This window comes from Triticum urartu, chromosome 4, assembly GCF_003073215.2.
Source record: "Triticum urartu cultivar G1812 chromosome 4, Tu2.1, whole genome shotgun sequence".
Taxonomy (NCBI): domain Eukaryota; kingdom Viridiplantae; phylum Streptophyta; class Magnoliopsida; order Poales; family Poaceae; genus Triticum; species Triticum urartu.
This window is the reverse complement of record NC_053025.1, coordinates 19,805,197-19,828,948: the sequence shown is the minus strand read 5'-3', so window position 1 is coordinate 19,828,948 and position 23,752 is coordinate 19,805,197. Positions and strand designations below refer to the sequence as shown.

General features: G+C 47.1%; 1 protein-coding gene across 1 annotated transcript; it reads left to right on the top strand.

Annotated features, from left to right (window-relative positions):
• The first annotated feature begins 11,289 nt into the window (after nucleotides 1–11,289).
• On the top strand, nucleotides 11,290–12,607 carry LOC125550333 (elongation of fatty acids protein 3-like). Its single transcript, XM_048713304.1, has one exon. The coding sequence runs from the start codon at nucleotides 11,407–11,409 to the stop codon at nucleotides 12,247–12,249; it is 843 nt and encodes a 280-aa protein (XP_048569261.1). The 5' UTR covers nucleotides 11,290–11,406; the 3' UTR covers nucleotides 12,250–12,607.
• The last annotated feature ends 11,145 nt before the right edge of the window (nucleotides 12,608–23,752 follow it).

Sequence of the window (23,752 nt, the reverse complement as noted above, 5' to 3'; positions counted from 1 at the left end):
TGGGGAAGAAATATATTTCATATGAAAAAGGGTGTGTCTAGGGCACAATTAGATGTGAATTGCACATCTAAATGACTTCATCAAGCCTAAAAAGAAAATGAACAGGAAAAAAACCCCACATGAATCTCCGCGTAAGGCCAATGATATAGGCCTTAGAGCATCTCCAGCCGTTGAACCCCCAGGGCGCCGAAAAAGAGCGGCTTAGGGGCAAACCGGCTCTAGATTGGCCCCTGGGGCGACCTACCTCCCAGCCACGTCCCCCAGGCGCCGCCCCCAGACGTGGCAAATTCAAACGTAGTCATTCCCGCTCAAAATAGACGCAACAAATCCGGCGATCAAGCGACCACAAGTTCGGCGATCGAATGAAAAGTCCGGCGTACAAAAAAACAAAAAGGACGCGCGTGCGCATCAGACGGCAAGGTCGGCCTCCAGCGTCGGCGGAGTCGGCGTGCGCGGGCTTGGTGGGGTCTCCGTGCTTGGCGGCGTCGGCGTGGCTTCTGTGCTGCGGGGAGTCTCGACGGCATCATTCCTCGGGCTTTGCGGCGTCGTCGGTGTGGGCGTCGGAGTGGGCGTCGTCGTTGAGGGAAGCTGGTTCAGGATGAGGCCACGCTCCGCCAAGTATCTGTCGGGGAACGTAGCATAAATTCAAAATTTTCCTATGTGTCACCAAGATCTATCTATGGAGTCATCTAGCAACGAGGGAGGAGTGGATCTACATACCCTTGTAGATCGCGCGCGGAAGCGTTCAAGAGAACGGGTTGATGGAGTCGTACTCGTCGTGATCCAAATCACCGATGATCCTAGCGCCGAACGGACGGCACCTCCGCGTTCAACACACGTACGGAGCAGCGACGTCTCCTCCTTCTTGATCCAGCAAGGGGGGAGGAGAAGTTGATGGAGATCCAGCAGCACGACGGCGTGGTGGTGGAAGTAGCGGGATTCCAACAGGGCTTCACCAAGCGCTGCGGGAGGAGGGAGATGTGTCATGGGAGGGAGAGGGAGGCGCCAGGGCTTAGGTGTGGCTGCCCTCCCTTCCCCCCACTATATATAGGGCCAAGGGAGAAGGGGGGCGCAGCCTTGGCCCTTCCTCCAAGGAAGGGTGCAGCCAGGGAGGAGTCCATCCTCCCCAAGGCACCTAGGAGGTGCCTTCCCCTTTTAGGACTCTTCCTTTCCCTTATCTCTTGGCGCATGGGCCTCTTGGGGCTGGTGCCCTTGGTCCATATAGGCCAAGGCGCACACCCCTACAGCCCATGTGGCCCCCCGGGGCAGGTGGACCCCCTTGGTGGACCCCCGGACCCCTTTCGACACTCCCGGTACAATACCGATAATGCGCGAAACTTTTCCGGCGACCAAAACAAGACTTCCCATATATAAATCTTTACCTCCGAACCATTCCGGAACTCCTCGTGACGTCCGGGATCTCATCCGGGACTCCGAACAACTTTCGGGTTACCGCATACTAATATCTCTATAACCCTAGCGTCACCGAACCTTAAGTGTGTAGACCCTACGGGTTCGGGAGACATGCAGACATGACCGAGATGACTCTCCGGTTAATAACCAACAGCGGGATCTGGATACCCATGTTGGCTCCCACATGTTCCACGATGATCTCATCGGATGAACCACGATGTCAAGGACTTAATCAATCCCGTATGTAATTTCCTTTGTCTAGCGGTACGATACTTGCCCGAGATTCGATCGTCGGTATCCTGATACCTTGTTCAATCTCGTTACCGGCAAGTCTCTTTACTCGTTTCGTAACACATCATCCCGTGATCAACTCCTTGATCACATTGTGCACATTATGATGATGTCCTACCGAGTGGGCCCAGAGATACCTCTCCGTTTACACGGAGTGACAAATCCCAGTCTCGATTCGTGCCAACCCAACATACACTTTCGGAGATACCTGTAGTGTACCTTTATAGCCACCCAGTTACGTTGTGACGTTTGGCACACCCAAAGCACTCCTACGGTATCCGGGAGTTGCACAATCTCATGGTCTAAGGAAATAATACTTGACATTAGAAAAGCTTTAGCATACGAACTACATGATCTTGTGCTAGGCTTAGGATTGGGTCTTTGTCCATCACATCATTCTCCTAATGATGTGATCCCGTTATCAATGACATCCAATGTCCATGGTCAGGAAACCGTAACCATCTATTGATCAATGAGCTAGTCAACTAGAGGCTTGCTAGGGACATGGCGTTGTCTATGTATCCACACATGTATCTGAGTTTCCTATCAATACAATTCTAGCATGGATAATAAACGATTATCATGAACAAGGAAATATAATAATAACTAATTTATTATTGCCTCTAGGGCATATTTCCAACAGTCTCCCACTTGCACTAGAGTCAATAATCCAGTTCACATCGATATGTGATTAACACTCAAGGTCACATCCCCATGTGACTAACACCCAAAGAGTTTACTAGAGTCAATAATCTAGTTCACATTACCATGTGATTAACACTCGATGAGTTCTGGGTTTGAACATGTTATGCTTGTGAGAGATGTTATAGTCAACGGGTCTGAATCTTTCAGATCCGTATGTACTTCGCAAATCTCTATGTCATCTTGTAGATGCAGCTACTACGCTATATTTGGAGCCATTTCAAATAACTGTTCTACTTGAAGCTATTCTAAATTGTTGCTCCATTATACGTATCCGGTATCTCTACTCAGAGTTATCCGGATAGGTGTTAAGCTTGCATCGACGTAACTCTTTACGTCGAACTCTTTATCACCTCCATAACCGAGAAACATATCCTTATTCCTCTAAGGATAATTTAGACCGCTATCTGGTGATCTACTCCTAGATTACCTTTGTACCCTCTTGCCAGATATGTGGCAAGGCACACATCAGGTGCGGTACTCAGCATGGCATACCGTATAGAGCCTATGACAAAAGCATAGGGGACGACATTCGTCCTTTCTCTTTCTTCTGCCGTGGTCGAGCTTTAAGTTTTAACTTCATACCTTACAACTCAGGCAACTACTCCTTCTTTGACTGATCCATCTTGAACCCCTTCAAGATCATGTCAAGGTATGTGCTCAATTGAAAGTACCATTAAGCGTTTTGATCTATCCTTATAGATCTTGATGCTCAATGTTCAAGTAGCTTAATCCAGGCTTTCCATTGAAAAACACTTTCCAAATAACCCTGTATGCTTTCCAGAAATTCTACATCATTTCTGATCCATAATATGTCAACAACATATACTCATCAGAAATTCTATAGTGCTCCCACTCACTTCTTTGGAAATACAAGTTTCTCATAAACTTTGTATAAACCCAAAATCTTTGATCATCTCATCAAAGCGTACATTCCAACTCCGAGATGCTTACTCCAGTCCTTAGAAGGATTGCTGGAGCTTTGCATACTTATTAGCATCTTTCAGGATTAACAAAACCTTCCGGTTGTATCACATACAACCTTTCCTCAAGAAAATCGTCGATGAAATAATGTTTTGACATCCTATCTGCAAGATTTCATAAATAATGCAGTAATCGCTAATATAATTCCAACAGACTCTTAGCATTGCTACGAGTGAGAAAGTCTCATCGTAGTCAACTCCTTGAACTTGTCGGAAAACATCTTAACGACAAGTCGAGCTTTCTTAATGGTGATACTTACCATCATTGTCCGTCTTCCTTTTAAAATTCATATGTACCTAACAGCCTTACGACCATCAAGTAGTTCTTCCAAAGTCTACACTTTGTTTTCATACATGGATCCTATCTCGGATTTTATGGCCTCGAGCCATTTATCGGAATCCGGGCCCACCATCGCTTCTCCATAGCTCGTAGGTTCATTGTTGTCTAGCAACATGACTTCCAAGACAGGATTACGTACCATTCTGAAGTAGTACGCATCCTTGTCATCCCACGAGGTTTGGTAGTGACTTGATCTGAAGTTTCATGATCACCATCATAAGCTTCCACTTCAATTGGTGTAGGTGCCACAGGAACAACTCCCGTGCCCTGCCACACACTAGTTGAAGAGACGGTTCAATAACCTCATCAAGTCTCCACCATCCTCCCACTCAATTCTTTCGAGAGAAACTTTTCCTCGAGAAAGGACCCAATTCTAGAAACAATCCCTTATTGCTTTCGGATCTGAGACAGGAGGTATACCCAACTATTTTGGGTGTCCTATGAAGATGCATTTATCCGCTTTGGGTTCGAGCTTATCAGCCTGAAACTTTTTCACATAAGCGTCGCAGCCCCAAACTTCTAAGAAATGACAGCTTAGGTTTCTCTAAACCATAGTTCATACGGTGTCATCTCATCGGAATTACGTGGTGCCCCTTTTAAAGTGAATGCGGTTGTCTCTAATGCCTAACCCATAAACTATCGTGGTAATTCGATCATGGTATGCATCATATCCAATAGGGTGCAGTTATGATGTTCGGACACACCATCACACTATGGTGTTCCAGGCTGTATTAGTTGTGAAACAATTTCCACAATGTCTTAATTCTGTGCCAAACTCGTAATTCAGATATTCATCTCTATGATCATATCATAGATATTTTATCCTCCTGTCACGATGATCTTTCAACTTCACCCTGAAATTACTTGAACCTTTCAATAATTCAGACTCGTGATTCATCAAGTAAATATACTCAACATCTACTCAAATCATCTGTGAAGTAAGAACATAACGATATCCACTACATGCCTCAGCACTCATTGGATTGCACACATCAAAATGTATTACTTCCAACAAGTTGCTTTCTAGTTCCATTTTACTGAAAACGAGGCTTTCAGTCACCTTGCCCATGTGGTATGATTTGCATGTCTCAAGTGATTCAAAATCAAGTGAGTCCAAACGGTCCATTTGCATGGAGTTTCTTCATGCATATACACCAATAGACATGGTTCGCATGTCTCAAACCTTTCAAAAAGTGAGCCCAAAGATCCATCAACATGGAGCTTCTTCATGCGTTTTATACCGATATGACTTACGTGGCAGTGCCACAAGTAGGTGGTACTATCATTACTATCTTTTGGCATGAACATGTGTACCACTACGATCGAGATTCAATAAACCATTCATTTCAGGTGTAAGACCATTGAAGGTATTATTCAAATAAACAGAGTAACCATTATTCTCTTTAAATTAATAACCGTATTGCGATAGACATAATCCAATCATGTCTATGCTCAACGCAAACACCAATCTCGATGGTAGAGGGAGCGTACGATATTTGATCAACCTTGGAAATACTTCCAACACATATCGTCATCTCACCTTTAGCTAGTCTCCGTTTATTCCGTAGCTTTTATTTCGAGTTACTAACACTTAGCAACCGAACCGGTATCTAATACCCTGGTGCTACTAGGAGTACTAGTAAAGTACATATTAACACAATGTATATCCAATATACTTCTATCGACCTTGCCAGCCTTCTCATCTACCAAGTATCTAGGGTAATTCTGCTCCAGTGGTTGTTCCCCTTATTACAGAAGCACTTAGTCTCGGGTTTGGGTTCAACCTTGGGTTTCTTCACTAGAGCAGCAGCTGATTTGCCGTTTCATGAAGTATCCCTTCTTGCCCTTGCCCTTCTTGAAACTAGTGGTTTCACCAACCATCAACAATTGATGCTCCTTCTTGATTTCTACTTTTGTGGTGTCAAACATCGCGAATATCTCAAGGATCATCATATATGTCCCTGATATATTATAGTTCATCACGAAGCTCAAGCAGCTTGGTGGTAATGACTTCGGAGAAACATCACTATCTCATCTGGAAGATCAACTCCCACTCAATTCAAATGATTGTTGTACTCAGACAATCTGAGCACAAGCTCAACAATTGAGCTTTTCTCCCTTAGTTTGCAGGCTAAGAAAATCGTCGGAGGTCTTATACCTCTTGACGTGGGCATGAGCCTGAAATCCCAATTTCAGTCCTTGGAACATCTCATATGTTCTGCGATGTTTCAAAAATGTCTTTGGTGCCTCAATTCTAAACCATTTAGCATTACGCACTGAACTATCATGTAGTCATCAAAACGTGTATGTCAGATGTTCGCAACATCCACAGACGACGTTCGAGGTTCAGCACACTGAGCGGTGCATTAAGGACATAAGCCTTCTATGAAGCAATGAGGACAAACCTCAGTTTACGGACCTAGTCTGCATAATTACTACTATCAACTTTCAACTAAATTTTCTCTAGGAACATATCTAAACAGTAGAACTGAAGCGCGAGCTACGACATAATTTGCGAAGACCTTTTGACTATGTTCAGGATAATTAAGTTCATCTTGTGAACTCCCACTCAGATAGACATCCCTCTAGTCATCTAAGTGATTACATGATCCGAGTCAACTAGGCCGTGTCCGATCATCACGTGAGACGGACTAGTCATCATCGGTGAACATCTTCATGTTGATCGTATCTACCATACGACTCATGCTCGACCTTTCGGTCTCTTGTGTTCCGAGGCCATGTCTGTACATGGTAGGCTCGTCAAGTCAACCTAAGTGTTCCGCGTGTGTAAATCTGTCTTACACCCGTTGTATATGAACGTTAGAATCTAACACCCGATCATCACGTGGTGCTTCGAAACAACGAACTGTCGCAACGGTGCACAGTTAGGGGGAACACTTTCTTGAAATTATTATGAGGGATCATCTTATTTACTACCGTCGTTCTAAGTAAACAAGATGCATAAACATGATAAACATCACATGCAATCAAATAGTGACATGATATGGCCATCATCACTTTGCTCCTCTTGATCTCCATCTTCGGGGCTCCATGATCATCATCGTCACCGGCATGACACCATGATCTCCATCATCATGATCTCTATCATCGTGTCTTCATGAAGTTGTCTCGTCAACTATTACTTCTACTACTACAGCTAACGGTTAGCAATAAAGTAAAGTAATTACATGACGTTTATGTTGACACGCAGGTCATAAATAAATTAAGATAACTCCTATGGCTCCTGCCGGTTGTCATACTCATCGACATGCAAGTCGTGATTCCTATTACAAGAACATGATCAATCTCATACATCACATATATCATTCATCACATCCTTTTGGCCATATCACATCACATAGCACACCCTGCAAAAATAAGTTAGACGTCCTCTAATTGTTGTTTGCATGTTTTACGTGGCTGCTATGGGTTTCTAGCAAGAACGTTTCTTACCTACGCAAAAACCACAACGTGATATGCCAATTGCTATTTACCCTTCATAAGGACCCTTTTCATCGAATCCGATCCGACTAAAGTGGGAGAGACAGACACCCGCTAGCCACCTTATGCAACTAGTGCATGTCAGTCGGTGGAACCAGTCTCACGTAAGAGTACGTGTAAGGTCGGTCCGGGCCGCTTCATCCCACAATGCCACCGAATCAAGATTGGACTAGTAACGGTAAGCATATTGAACAAAATCAACGCCCACAACTACTTTGTGTTCTACTCGTGCATAGAAAGTACGCATAAACCTAGCTCATGATGCCACTGTCGGGGAACGTAGCATAAATTCAAAATTTTCCTACGTGTCACCAAGATCTATCTATGGAGTCATCTAGCAACGAGGGAGGAGTGGATCTACATACCCTTGTAGATCGCGCGCGGAAGCGTTCAAGAGAACGGGGTTGATGGAGTCGTACTCGTCGTGATCCAAATCACCAATGATCCTAGCGCCGAACGGACGGCACCTCCGCGTTCAACACACGTACGGAGCAGCGACGTCTCCTCCTTCTTGATCCAGCAAGGGGGGAGGAGAAGTTGATGGAGATCCAGCAGCACGACGGCGTGGTGGTGGAAGTAGCGGGATTCCAACAGGGCTTCACCAAGCGCTGCGGGAGGAGGGAGATGTGTCATGGGAGGGAGAGGGAGGCGCCAGGGCTTAGGTGTGGCTGCCCTCCCTTCCCCCCACTATATATAGGTCCAAGGGAGAAGGGGGGCGCAGCCTTGGCCCTTCCTCCAAGGAAGGGTGCGGCCAGGGAGGAGTCCATCCTCCCCAAGGCACCTAGGAGGTGCCTTCCCCTTTTAGGACTCTTCCTTTCCCTTATCTCTTGGTGCATGGGCCTCTTGGGGCTGGTGCCCTTGGCCCATATAGGCCAAGGCGCACACCCCTACAGCCCATGTGGCCCCCGGGGCAGGTGGACCCCCTTGGTGGACCCCCGGACCCCTTTCGGCACTCCCGGTACAATACCGATAATGCGCGAAACTTTTCCGGCGACCAAAACAAGACTTCCCATATATAAATCTTTACCTCCGGACCATTCCGGAACTCCTCGTGACGTCCGGATCTCATCCGGGACTCCGAACAACTTTCGGGTTACCGCATACTAATATCTCTATAACCCTAGCGTCACCGAACCTTAAGTGTGTAGACCCTACGGGTTCGGGAGACATGCAGACATGACCGAGATGACTCTCCGGTTAATAACCAACAGCGGGATCTGGATACCCATGTTGGCTCTCACATGTTCCACGATGATCTCATCGGATGAACCACGATGTCAAGGACTTAATCAATCCCGTATATAATTCTCTTTGTCTAGCGGTACGATACTTGCCCGAAATTCGATCGTCGGTATCCCGATACCTTGTTCAATCTCATTACCGGCAAGTCTCTTTACTCGTTTCGTAACACATCATCCCGTGATCAACTCCTTGATCACATTGTGCACATTATGATGATGTCCTACCGAGTGGGCCCAGAGATACCTCTCCGTTTACACGGAGTGACAAATCCCAGTCTCGATTCGTGCCAACCCAACAGACACTTTCGGAGATACCTGTAGTTTACCTTTATAGCCACCCAGTTACGTTGTGACGTTTGGCACACCCAAAGCACTCCTACGGTATCCGGGAGTTGCACAATCTCATGGTCTAAGGAAATGATACTTGACATTAGAAAAGCTTTAGCATACGAACTACATGATCTTGTGCTAGGCTTAGGATTGGGTCTTTGTCCATCACATCATTCTCCTAATGATGTGATCCCGTTATCAATGACATCCAATGTCCATGGTCAGGAAACCGTAACCATCTATTGATCAACAAGCTAGTCAACTAGAGGCTTACTAGGGACATGGTGTTGTCTATGTATCCACACATGTATCTGAGTTTCCTATCAATACAATTCTAGATGGATAATAAACGATTATCATGAACAAGGAAATATAATAATAACTAATTTATTATTGCCTCTAGGGCATATTTCCAACAGTATCACGCCTTGACCGCCTTGTCGTTGCTGTGGAGCATGTCCGCCCCGCCCAGTAGGAAAGCCAGGTCGGTGTTTCTCTTCTTCGCGGCGACGTTGGTCCGGAGCAGGTCGAGCTTGACGGCGCTGCTCGACATCAACGCCGACCACCGCACCTCGGTCTTCTCTTCATGAAGGGCGGCCCGGGCCTGCGCGTCGGCGAGGCAGTGCTCGGTGGACTCCTGCACACGAGCGGTGGCCGTGTCGGCGTGTTTCCCCTTCTTGGCACATTTGTTGCCGTCCGGCCGCCCTTCTGACGCGCCCGGAGTTGGCGCGTCCGGCTTGTAGGTCTCCTTGGCCTTGTCGAGGGTGCGCCGGACTTCTGCCCACTTCTCGCACATGTCAATGCGCTTGTAGACATGCAGGTACTTGAATTCGGCGTGCCATTCAAGGCGAACATGCGCAACAACTGCGCGAAAGAACAAACAGTTGGCGGGCGCACACGGCGAAGAGAGGCGGGAGACCGGCGTGCCATACCTGATCCTCAACGCTGGCGCCGCTCTCCGGGTGAGCCGCGACCTCCTCGACGATCACATGCCATTTGTTGCACGCCCCTGGATACGCCCCCAATGGTTCGCCATCACCTTTGCCCCGCGCTGCATGTAGACGCCTTTGAAGTAGGGGTCGACGAGCTTGCGCTCGTCGAACTCGGCCTTGATGCGCTCCCAGTACGTCTCGATGCTCTGGTTCGTGCCGGTGGTCGGGTCGAGGCAGACGACTTTCCATGCTTCGGTGAGGCATTCCTCCTCCTTGAACGCCCACTTGATGCGCGGCTCGCCGGACCTGGCCGCCCGCTTCTTCTTCTTCTTGCGCCCCCTTTCCGGAACAGTCGCCGGCTCCTCCTCCTCTTCGTCCTCCTCCTGCTCCTCCTGCCCCTCCTCGCCGTAGACGTAGCCGAGCTCACCGTCCATGCCGCCGCTGAGATCCACCGTGTCGTCCGGGATGACGAATTCGGGAGACGCAACGGTCGCGGCCTTGCCTGTCGCGATGATGTCGTCCATGTCGGCCTCGGTCTCGTCGGTGTCGCCGAGGTGCGAGAAGGGCAGCGCGCCACGACAGAGAGGGGGCGTCGGGGAGGACGCGTAGGCGGGCGGTGAGTAGTTGTATGGAGGGTACTGCACGCCGGCGAAGGCGGGCGAGGGCGTGCGCTGGGTTGGGTGTCTATGGGGGAAGGTGACATTGGGGTTGAACCCATCGTGCGCGTCCCCGTCGGCGTAGCCCGACGAGGGCGCGCATCCCCATGGCTCTGGCGATGGAGAACCGACGCCTTGCTGGCCCCATGTCACGTACTGGGCGTGGCTGCCGGGCGGATTCATCATCCCCGCGCGAGTCGCCTCGGCCTCGGCTTGGTCCGCCGAAGCCGCAGCCGCCCGCGCCGCGTTGTCACGGGCCTTCTTGGCGATCGCCCTATTCCCGGCGGTGACAGCCTCCCGTCGCTGAACTTCCGCCCTCCACTCGGCGTTCGTCATGCCCGGTGGCTTGGACGGCGGCGCCCTCGGCTTTCTTTGCTTCGGCTGGGCGACGGAGGCGGTCGCAATTGCCACAGCGCGGGGCCGACGTACTTCTTCGGTGGCATGTCGGGCGGCTGGGAGGCGAGCGGGAGGGAGAAGCGGGAGGAATGGAGAGAATGGGAGGGAAGTGGGGGAAAAGCGGGAAGAAACAGCGGGAAGAGGAGCTCGAGTCGCCGACAGGGCGGACCAACGCGCCCTTTTCGCTTGTGCCGACGCTCCAGGCGCCCCAGGGCGCCGGGTTCGGCCTGAGTCTGCCGGCACCAGTTTCGGCCCGAGCCGGCAAATAATGGGCTTCTGGGGCACGACTGGGCCGTTTTCTCGGCGCCGGCGCGGCAAAAACGTCTGAGGAGGGCCTGTTGGGGACGCGGCCAGAGATGCTCTTAGATGCGCAAAACTTATGGCACATCTAGATATGCTTTAGCAAAATTGAAAAAAAGAAGAAGATAGTACTGTACTAGTCAAGGCGGCTCATCTTGTTGACGTCTGCGGATCTACTATATGCAACGCGCGGCGAAGCCCATTTTAGGCCCTGCGGTTGGTGGGAATTTCTTATCATTTTGCCCTACGTGTCAACCCAGACCACCACAAGCGGAAGGTCAATTCGCCGGCGCCGTCGCTTGGAGGGAGCGAGCTAGCCCGATGGCGGCCGCGCTGCTGCGACACGTCCGGTGGCTCCTGGTCGAGCACCCCGCCGTCGCCTCCTTTCACTGGCGCCCGGGCACCACGCTCGCGGCGTCGCCGTCATTCCCCGCCGCCGTCATCTGCGCCTACCTCGCCACGGTGCTCCTCCTCCACCGCCGCATCCTGCCCCTCCCGCCCCTCCCGCCGCGCGCCCTCCGCGCCGTCTCCGCGCTGCACAACTGCGTCCTCCTCGCCCTCTCCGCCGCGATGGCCGCCGGCTGCGTGCTCTCCGCCGCGGCCACGGCGCCCTCGCCGCGCTGGGCCTTCTGCTTCCCGCCGGGCGGCGCCACGGAGCCGTCGGGCCCGGTCTTCTTCTGGGCGCACGTCTTCTACCTCTCCAAGATGTACGAGCTCGGCGACACGCTGCTCATCCTCCTCGCCCGCCGCCCGCTCACCCTGCTCCACGTCTACCACCACGCCCTCGTCATCGCCATGTGCTACCTCTGGCTCGCCACGCGCCAGTCGCTCATGCCCGTCGCGCTCGTCACCAACGCCGCCGTCCACGTCGTCATGTACGCCTACTACCTCTGCTGCACCCTCGGCCTCCGCTGGCCGCCGCGATGGAAGCGCGCCGTCACCGAGCTGCAGATCCTGCAGTTCCTCTTCAGCTTCGCCGCCTCCGTCGTCATGCTCTGGTTCCACTTCGCCGGCGGCGGGTGCGAGGGGATGGCAGGGTGGGCCTTCAACGCCGTCTTCAACGCCTCCCTGCTCGCGCTCTTCCTCGACTTCCACGGCGCCGCCTACGCCGCCAAGGCCAACAAGACAAACATCAACAATGGCAATGGGGGGAAATCAGAGTGACGAACAAGGGGACTTCTTTTTAGATTACACAGATTTATGATTGATTCCACAGGCCTGTTTGATTTGTGATGAAATGCATTGGCCTTCCATTTTTGACAATTCTAGTTTCTCAAATTTTCTAAATCATCAACCAAGACGTTCATGCACAAGGCCAATCACAATATAGCAGCTTTGATTGATTCCCCTGCTTTTCTTTTGCGAGTTCTTAATCTTTGCTTCAGTCTGAATGCAAATGTAGATTCAGCGACGACAGTCGCTTCTGTCAGGACTATTTTTATATATTCTTCCTTTGTATGGAATTTTCTTTCTTCGGACCAAGATTAATTAATTGGACAATGATATTATATATTCATGTGTACTAAGTTGAACCAACCGAGTCTACATATTCATGGACTGTATTTTCTTTCCTATGTCAATAAGTACCGATTCAATTGTCAATGCTGGTATGGAATTACATTATAACATTATTAAAATTACCGGTAATCACGCTGATTGCTTACAAAATATAGATGCCCCCGTGTGCAAATGCAATGCACATACAATTATCTAGACAACCTATAATAATTTTTTTTTATCGAAAGGGATTTCCCCCGCTCTATTTTATATAAACGAAGCAAAGCGAGTCACAGCAGACCGTTACAAGCATTCGGGACCTGCCTGAATGGCAGGACCAGAGACACCGGAATCAAAAGACAAATTCAGCGTTCTGAGGAAGCGCATAGACGGTCATACATCTACCACGACAGGGGAACTGACGGATACATTTGCCAGCTCTTTTTCACTCTGCTATTTTTATCTCTTTTTCACTCTGGGCGAATCTTCAGCATCTCCTCTTCGATCTTTCAATTGCAAGCTCTCAGGCCGACTCCCATGCAATCCTGAGCAGCTCGCCTCCTCGCCGATCTAGGAGTTGGATGCATCTTCTCAGCAGCACCGATTGGTCGCCCACACATAGCACCTTCCATTGTTGCAGCGACGAGCTGATCCTTGCCAAGATTGCACGCGTGCTTGTCCACTGTACGCCCTGAAAGCACATGTCATTACGCATCGTCCAAATGCTCCAAATGGTAGCAACACAAGCAATATTAGTAACAGACTTTTTGTTATTTAGATTCCAGAAGGAAGATAATTCATTCATGTCATTTGGAATACTAAACTCAAAAGAGTCAGATATATCACTCCAAACTTGTTTAGCAACCACACATTCAAAGAACAGGTGACAGACAGTTTCATCCTCATTACAAAATAAGCATTTTAGATTTTCCACCTCTCTCCTCTTATTCAGGTTATCCCTGGTAAGAATTTTGTTATGAAAAGCTAGCCAGAGAAAGACTAAATATCTGTGAGGTACAACAATCTTCCAAAATTTTCTCCAAATGGGGGTAGACACTCCCCCCCAATTAATCATGTTATAAAACGACTTAACTGAATAGACCCCGACGATTCCAATCTCCAAATGGGTTGGTCCGTCTCGTCAGTTATTGGCATGTCAGAGATGATTCGGATCAATTCATGCCATCTATCCAAAAACCCAGCCTCCACACATCTGTTGAAGGTAAGTTTGAGAGTAGAACCATCCCATACCTCAGAAACTGCGCAGCATTGCTGTTGGCAGATTTCATACACGTCCCAGAATTGGGTTTTGAGGGAAGAATCCCCCACCCAAACGTCATCCCAAAAGCTTATTTTATTACCATTCCCTAGTTTCCATTTATAGAAGGGCCTAACCCCCTCCAAGGCCCAGGTGACACCTTTCCAGAAGGAAGAGCCCACACCCTGCCTAGACCACAGTATATTTGGCTTAGTTATTTTATATTTGTGGTCGATCAGCTTCACCCAGTTTTTGTTACTGTCCATAAAATACCTTTTAGCCCAAGAGGCTAGTAAGGCCATGTTGAATTCTCTCAGGTTAGGTACCCCCAGACCACCAAAGTCTTTTTTCTAGGAGATCAACCCCCAATTAGCAAGATGGTACTTATGTTCATCCCCCACATTCCCCCAGAAAAAGTGATCCATCTGAGAAGTGATGGCCTTGATCGCCCACTTGGGGAACTTAATAACTGACATGAGGTACATGGGGATACTAGCAATGCATGCCTTGAGGAGGACTAGTTTTGCTTCATAGCTAAGTAGTCTCCCCTTCCATCCACATATCCTTTTGATGATCTTATCTATGATGTATTGGATGTCTTCTCTTCTCAATTTGAGGTAGTGAAGAGGAACTCCAAGATATTTTAGAGGGAAATCCCCCAATTTACAACAGAAAATCTGAGACAGGAGTTTAGCATCATCCTCATTCATATTGATAGGTACTACTTCACATTTGTCATAATTGATTTTTAACCCAGAAAGGTTTTCAAAGCAGGCAAGTAGCCATTTCAAGTTCCTAACATATTCAGGTTTAGGGTTAAGAAAGAGAATTGTATCATCAGCATATTGCAGGCATATGAGTCCTTGAGGGATGATATGGGGAACAATCCCAGATATGATATTATTATTAACAGCTTTAGCTAACATGCAATAAAACACATCAGCCACCAAATTAAAAAGCATGGGGGAACTTGGATCCCCTTGTTTTAAACCTTTTCCACCCACAAAGTATGGACCAAGGGTATCATTGATCTTAACACAGAAAGAGCTCTGTTGCAAAATGGATAAGTTCCATCTAATCCACTTAGCCCCAAATCCCCTAAATGTAAGCATTTCTACTAGGAAATCCCAGTTCACTCTATCATAGGCTTTTTCATAATCTATTTTGAGAACAATCCCAGATTCTTTTGATTTATGGACCTCATGGATGGCCTCATGAGCAGTAACTACACTTTCTAAAATGAACCTGCCTCTCACAAAGGCAGATTGACATGGGGATAGGAGCCTATGACCAACAGGGCCAACTCTGTTTGTCATAGCTTTACTGAATATCTTAACAGAACAGTTGCTCAAACAGATGGGTCTGAATTTCCTCATGTTCTTGGCATCTGGCTCTTTAGGGATCAAAGTAACAATAGAATAGTTTAGTCTCTGGATATCCAGAGTCCCATTTTCAAAATCTCTAACCAGAGCCATAAAGTCACCCTTAATCACCTCCCAGAATTGTTGACAAAAAAGAAAAGACAAACCATTAGGACCAGGGGCTCCATTAGCATATGATCCCATAATGGCCTATTTAATTTCTTCTTCTGAAAAAGGTCTTTCCAGGGAAGTATTTTCTGCTTCTGTCACCATTTCTTCCTCAGACCAAAACTGGTCATCTAAATGTATATTAGGTTTAGGCTCAAACCCAAAGAGGTTTTTATAAAAGTTAGTGGCCACCTCCAGCATGTCCTTAGTGGAGTATACAGGCCCATTAGGACCCTCCAGGATAGTCAATTGATTCTTCCTTCTGCGTTGGTTAGCAACAACATGGAAGTAAGCTGTGTTTCTGTCTCCTTCTTTGATCTTTCTATCTCTAGATCTCTGCCACATGGCAGTCTCTTCCTTCTTCCAGATCCCCTCAAGTTCCTCTTTAATTTGTTTCATTCTGAGGACATCCCCAGCATTAGTCCTGTTTTGTTCAGCAAAGATATCTAGGATATCAAACTCCAGAAGGAGCTCTTTCTTTTTCTTCTTCATGGCTGCTTCCAGATTAATGCTCCATCCTTTAACACTTTTCCTAAATAGTTTGGTTTTAAATTGTCAAGTCCCAATAGCAGTTGCACAAGGTGATGGTGTGGCCCAAATTTTCTCCACTAAGGGTCTAAAATCTGGTTGGTCTAACCACCATTTCTCAAATCTAAAAGGTTTAGTAGGGTTACTGCTACCCATTCCAGAATCAAGAAGTATTGGGGCATGGTCACTCCCCACCCTAGGAAGGGCACACAAGGTAGTGGGAGGGAAGTGACTATCCCAACTAGTGGCAGAGAAAACCCTGTCAATAGTGGCAAAGATAGGGTTGTCTTGGTTGTTGCTCCAAGTATATACCCTGTTAGCTAATCTATACTCCATAAGACCCCATTTATTTATCCAGTCATTGAACAATAATGTCCAGGAAGCATTTATATTGCCTGAGGATTTATCCTTAGCTTCTCTAATCAGATTAAAGTCACCTCCCAGTAAAACAGGATAACATAAATCATCCATATTCTCATGCAATTCAGCAATAAAATCAATCTTGTCTACAGCATAAGCTGTGCCATAAACCACAATCAGATGCCAACAAAACCCATCAGTCTTATTTTTCAGGGTAATGATAATGCAGTATTTTTTACAGCTAACACTAAGTACCTCAAAAAGATTGGGTTTGGTACCCACAAGGATACCCCCAGCAGAGCCTACATCAGGTAGAATGTGCCAGTCGTACACACTAGAACCAGCTAAGGCATTAAGGAAGGAGTCAGATAAAGTTTCTCTCTTGATTTCTTGAAATCCTAAAAAATCAGGTTTATATTTACCAACCAAGTCAGACAGGCACTGTAGTTTCCCTTTTTGGCCCAAACCTCTAATATTCCAAAAGATACCAATCATGGAATTTTGAAAGGGTGTGTCAGACTAAAAAGTCCTCCTCTCACATTATTCCCACTTCCACCCACATCATCAGCAGTGCCCCCTGATGTGTGAGTGTTGGGAATGTCTTTTTCTGGAGTACAAACTCCATTATCAATGTCTGGTCCAATATCTAAACTATCAGGCAAGGAAACTTCAGGATTTTGGGAAGCAAACACAAGACATTTTTTAGATTCATCTCTAATAATTTGGTTAATGATTTGGTTCTTGTCTCTCTCATCATCACCAATTTTGAGATTAACTGTAGAAGCATAAGCCTCTAAATTAGAAATAGCAGCATCAGTAAAAGACTTACTTTTAAAGGTAGGTGGGATCTCCAGGTTTTTCTTCATTTTTTAGGCTGCAGCTTTTTCCATGATGTTTTGCCTGTTGTGGACTCTGGAACTCAGCCTTGGAGCAATCACTGGTCCCCACTTGGTTTTTGGTGTAGCCTTCCCTTTAGTTTTATCCATGAGCTCCATCATCTTCAGGCCACTAGCTATGTGTGTCTCAACAGTAATCATTTCCTCCTCGGGTTCAGCAGATTCACTGTCAGTGTCAGAAGAAGAATCTTCCAGTTCTTTCAGCAGACCAGAGCAATACATCTTTTGGGCAGACACAGGGGAAGTGGTAGCAGCAATCCCACTTGGTGATGTAGTAACCATGGTGTTTTCATCAGGTCTGTTGAGTGGGGTGCTGAGAGATTTGATTGCCTCAGCAAAAGGTATTGAGGATCTGCTTGGGCCCATATCATCTTGGTCAGGTTTCCTGTTGACTCTCACAGGAGAGAAGCATGCCTCCAGTAGATCATGGGGATGAAATGAGGCACCATCATTAACTGTTTTCTTCCCAGTTGGAGTTTTTGTGGGGGCTCTGTTGGCAAGGTCTAGAGCATCAATGGGTTCCTCTCCATCATCCAGCAAGTCTTTATCCAGTTTCTCCTCCTCTGTTGTCTTGTTGTCCTCATCTATTGTTATATCAGTGGGGCCATCATCATCATTGGGGTCATCAGCACCCACCTAGTCAAAGCCCTCCACAGTAAAGGATAGGATATAAAGTTTTTTCCTCATCTCCATAATTCTTTCAAAGGGGATTTTTGTTGGGTCTCTGCAGGCAATTTTGATCCTCACTTTCTCATAGAAGCTCTTCACCAGGCCATTCCAGTCGACATCTACAAGAATTCCAAAGCATGAGGCTATTTGGGATAGCACTTTCCATGTACACCATTTAGAGGACAGCCCCTCAACAATCACCCAGGCTTCAGTAAGTTCACTGAATGGGTCGATTGAGCCAGTCCATTTTTCCACAGACACAGAGACACCATCAATGGGTAGATCAAAAGCAGGGAACTCAATCAACTCATCAACATCTTTCCAGGGGGGAATCTAAGCAGGAACTTCTTATCTGACAGTGGCCTGATTTGCCACGTCCATTGTTTGTTTTTGCAGAAGATACCAGAAAGGTTTTTCATCAGGTCTGACTTGTTGATCTCTCCTTTCATAACCCAGACTTCTCCACAGTTCCTAAAATTCAGCCAGCTTGCTTCTCTTCCCACAGGGGCGTCGATGTGATAAAACCCCAGTCCCAGCGCAGAACTCCCAAAGAAGGTGGCAACTGGGTGGGGCTGTGCCCAGGCTGCACAGTTGTTGACATTGTGGCCTTCCAATCCACAGATGAAGCATGATTTCTTCTGTATGCAGTTGCCAACGTAGTGGCCAGGGCCTCCGCAAGTGAAGCACACCATATCCTTGTAACGCTTGTCAAGAACTTGCACCAAAGGGGCAGGTGGGATCGGAGCCGGAGGCGCAGTGGTAGTGGTCTGAGTAGGGGGGGGGGCGTACCTTTACCAGGCAGCGCAGCTGCACGCGCACCTCCTGGAGGTTGACGACGTCCAGGGTTTTTCGGAGGGACCGGACCACGCTGCTTCTGTCCCATCGGCGGCGCATTCTTGTCCGCCATGACAACCTGAGCAAAGGATTTGGATCATACTCCAATCCCTTCCCGGATGATCTTGAGTTGCGTCGGTGGTGGATCAAACAGGCGAAGGTGTTTGATTGGAAAAAGATCAGAGGGAGAAAAACATCCCGATCAGGCTAGGTCTTTTCTGAGCCATCCCAAAGTGGAGGCTGATTTGGTTTTGCCAGGCAGAGGGTGAGGCTGGCGACGGCGGGGGGAGGGAATGACCCAGAGCTGCCCAAAAACCCTAGATATAGATTCATCCGCGCTGCCTTGTGGAGGAGACGTAATAGGTAAAGGCGTTTTCACTTTTTTGCAGCGGATCAGCGGGAGAGAGGTGATGATGGGGCCCGCATTATCCCGCCCAATGGTAGCCTCTCTCTGTTTTGGGGAAAAATCCCCAATCTCTACCAAATTGGATCCCTCCGTCAATGGTGATTTACGGTTTTCCAAGCACAAGCTCAATTCATTCCCTACTGGGTCTAATAACAACATTGATTCGGGAATCGGATGACTAACCTTCTCTTCTGGGATACAAATCCCTTTGTCAACACGAGATCGATTTCCAGGTGGAACCACGCCGCGGTCTCCAAACCACGGCGGTTCCAGCGATCTATGGTGAGGTAGGAGATCCACCCCACCCGTAGCAAGCTTCAGTTGATTGACGGAATGACGCCGAGGATGCACTCCCATCGGAGGGCTCGCCGCGGTTCCGTCGATTTTGCCTCCGCCCTCGCCCACACCACGAATTCGGACGGCGGGGAGGATGGGAACGGGGGCATCCTCGCCCTTTCTTCCAACGTGGCCTCCTCGAAGATCCTTCGTGCTAGTTTCCTTTGTTCCACATCCACCCTTCTCCGTTAGACCTCGGCGATCTTCACGGCCGCAGATCTCATCTCCGACAAGGTTGCCTCCGCCACCGCCCGGTCCGCCACCTTCCACTCCTGCACGCACCGGATCCACTCGAAGGTAGAGTCTCGGATCCTGGTCGCGCGCTCCGCCCACCCCGCAGCTCCCGACGCCATGAGCACCGCCTGCGGCACTGGGGAGATCAGCCGCAGGATCTCTGGGAATTTCTCTCGCACGGTCGGCGCAAGTCGCTGGGGTGGGGGGCTGTGGGTGCAGCTAGCGCGAGCACTCCTTGCCGGCGTGGAGGCATGGCGCAGGGCCAGATCTGTGGCGGCGGCGGCGGTGGCGACAACCTATAATAATCTCATCTGAATCTTAAGTTAATAAAGGAAAGTTGGTCATGTCCAAATTGTTTCGCCGGCAGTCATCGCAATAGTTAAGTTGAGTGTTGTTAGTTGTGTCGAGACGTTCTCTCTGCACATCCTCGTGTGGTGGTCAGGAACCTAAGCAGGAGCACCAACACTTTATTATCTAAAAGAACGACAAGACTCTCACGGACTCTAGTTCCTACTATGAGCGTCGCGAGAATCTCTTGGCCAGGATGTGATCATCTGCTCCACGGTTGTTTGACATACTTTGTAGACAGTCAGCAATTCCCACATGGTTGTATGCCATAGTGTGTCACATGATCCCCATAACTCTTGAGATGCAAAACACTGGGGAGTGGAGCGTGTGAGACTCGGCCGCCCTGATATCTTTTGTTACCAAGACAACTAACCATGTTAAACTTATGTTGATAAATAGGAATGTGTAGAGCAACCGCGTGTAGGAAACCAGAGGTGGTATCTAACACTTATATCATGCTTCCCTATGCATCCCAATCCTTCTTGGTTAGTCTTGTGTTTCCATTTGTGCTCTCTAGGATGAATGAAGTATTACTAAAGACATGTGATAAGGACTTTGGACTCCCAAAGGAAGAAGCATAGAAGCATGCTATGAGAAGAGAGAGGACTCGTCTCGTGGAAAGGAACTTATAAGGAGTGTCCAAATATCATTGGTATAGCATAGGTCGATCAACATATTAAATATCACTTACATCTCACCTATTCTCAACATTATCCTCCTCGCCCCCATGTGGTATACATTGTCGAATTCTTCAATGTCTTCCCTTCCCTCTTTACAAAACGTACTAATCAATAATGAATGTTAAGTGTGAGCTACATGGGCATAAGTCGGAGACCTGAGTGAGCATTGCTTACTTCCATGTGGTTCACAAATAATCGGACACCGTTAGGCATCCGACTAGTGATAGGATGCATCCATCAGACTAGTCATACATCGTCGGATTAGGATAAACATGGACGTTTGTTGTGTTGGCTAAGCCCCGTGCAAGAGGATTATCCGTTCGCTAATTGCCTGCTTCCAGGCTTGTTTCTGATGTGATATACTACATATGTTTCTAAATATAAATCTTTTTAAAGATTCCATTATAGACTACATACGGAGTAAAATGAGTGAATCTATGCTCTAAAATGTGTCTATATACATTTATATATAGTTTGTAGTGGATTCCAGGCTTGTTTGATGTGTGAAATGCAATGGCCTTCTATTTTTGAGAATTCTCGTTCAAAGTTTCCAAATCATCAACATGTTCATGCAGCAGGCGAATGAAAATAACTTCTTGATTGATTCTCTGCTTTTCTGATGTGAACTTCTGCGAGTTCTTCAGCTTTTGCTTCAGTCTGAATGCGACGTAGATTCGGTGATTGCGGTTTTTTTATCTTTGTTTGGCTATACCAATTCTGGTTCATTTTTTCCAAATAACTAGGCCATTCATGTGGTTATCTTCACATGAGAATTGCAGCAGGCAAATGACAATAACATCTTGATAGATTCCTCTGCTTTCTAATGTGAACTTGTGTGAGTTCTGCACCTTTTGATGCAGTCTGAATGAAAGGTAGATTCCACGATACCATTCGAGACTATTTTTTGTCTTTCTTTTTATGGAACGTTTCTTTCTTTCTTCAGAGCAATTAGTTGGACACTGCTCATGTTAGCTTTAGCTTTGCGATCAACCGCAAAAAAAAAAGGTTTAACTTTGCGATACCAGGTTTTGGGCGAGTGAAGATATGACTGAAGATTTTTTTTGCCACAAGAACCATCATAGGAATAGTATTCTGCGTGAGTGAAGATAGAACTCAAGACTTTTTACCACAAGAACCAATATAGGAATGGTTTTATGGAAAACTCACTCATAAGTGCTCGAAGCTTGCAATGTTATACAAAAATGTTTGATTTTTTTAGGCCCCAAACTGTGTCATTTTAATCAACTAGAAAGTGCTAACGTACCTGAAAATACCACAATTTACAGATATTTACAAGAAGAGAAAAAGATTGTCCTCGCTCAGTGACACAATTATAGTTCTGAACTTCTGATGCAATAAACAATATGGTAATCCCGGATGGGTGAAATGACACAATTATAGTTCTTATTCCTAAAGTTGAAAACCCGAGCAAATCACCCAATGTAGGCATATCAGTCTGTGTAACATTCTTTCTAAAGTAATACTCCCCCCATCCCAAAACAACTGTTGTTGATTTAGTATAAAAATTTTTAGGGAGTATCTAAGATGATTACATTCAGGCTTAAAAGGGTTTTGGATGATATCATCTCTCCTGTTCAAATCAAACAATGACAGGTCATGGGAACAAAGGATTCGAGGATTCAAGCGTCAAGAGTTCTCGCTGATAGAGAAAAAACTCCTATCCCAGTTGATCGAGCTGAACCTACCCACCGCCGGGTATATGCATCATAAAATTTCATTCTTCGAACTTCATTAGTAGCCAATATAAAAAGAGGTCCACAACGCTTAAACTATGTTAGTTCGCTGAACAAAAACTGAAAATAGAAGTTCACCCTCAAACTTCGGTAGTTCACTATGTATAAAAATAGAAGCTCACTCCGGTAAAGACTACAACAGTTCACTACTGGTCCCGATTTAAACACTCGGCTCCATAGCAGGAAATTATATGTTCTCAAAGAAAGTCCCTCGTGTAAATTGCTTTAAATAGGTAAATCAATCATTTATCCTTGCCATCGCCACAAATCTCGCAAGAAAGTTTGATAGAGCCCAATATCGATAATGTTAGAGAAAAATCATGCCACGAAATGGTTGTGCGTAGCATGTCGCTGCCGGACCAGCGAGAGAGAGAGAGATGGAACGAGGTAGACGAACGCGAGAGAGACGAGTTTGTGCTGCCTAACTGTCGCAGCCTTTTCCGTTTTTTTTTCATTCCTTTTATTCGATTACCAAGTAAGCTACGCTACCCTCCCGGTCTAGCCGCCATGATCCGCGTAGATGGCGCTGCCCCGCGATCACGTCCATAGCTAGAGCCCAACAACCAGGAGGAGTAACAGAAAAGGAAACGGGAGTGCGCTCTAGGCGGGCCTTCACGATCTACGTGCATGCATGGGTCACATCCGACCCTGCTGCCAATTATTCAAAACGGAAAAGAAAAACTTCCTAGTCTAGCCGCATGGACTTGAGCTTATTTGGGCTAACATAGCATAGAATAAAAAAATTCCGTGAGGAAATCCAAGAATATTGTCCACACGGATGTTCACTCGATATTAGACAGCAGCCCACTCTTAACGGGAAGTCTAGATACTTTACTTTTTTAGGCTCAACGAGGAACATGTGTATCATCCCTCTAGCCAACTCCATCACTCGTAGGTGCGCATACATAACAACTATATGAGTCCAATTTCACTTCGATCCGTCATCACACCCTAACTGAATGATCTACCTCAATGATTTGGTTGATTCCAACCTAAAGTTATGAACCAATAGGTGCATGTGTGCGGACTCCATCTAGCTTATTGAATCCAGACTACCATCCAACATCTATAAAAGAATGAAATTAACTCAAAATCTATCAATCCAAGATGTGTGAATATCTAAATACTTGGTGTGTAGAGGGAGAAGTCCGCTCAATACATGGAGAAAAGATATGTTGGCGTCGTCATTGATTAAATGAAGGCATCACTTTGATCCTGAGAGGCATGTATATATTCTGCATTCGACTCATCCATGTGACCAAATGCACGCATTGTACTGCGCGTGTTCTGCACTAGCTAAAGAGATGTTGGAGGGTCAATTAGTTTCACTTAATGTGA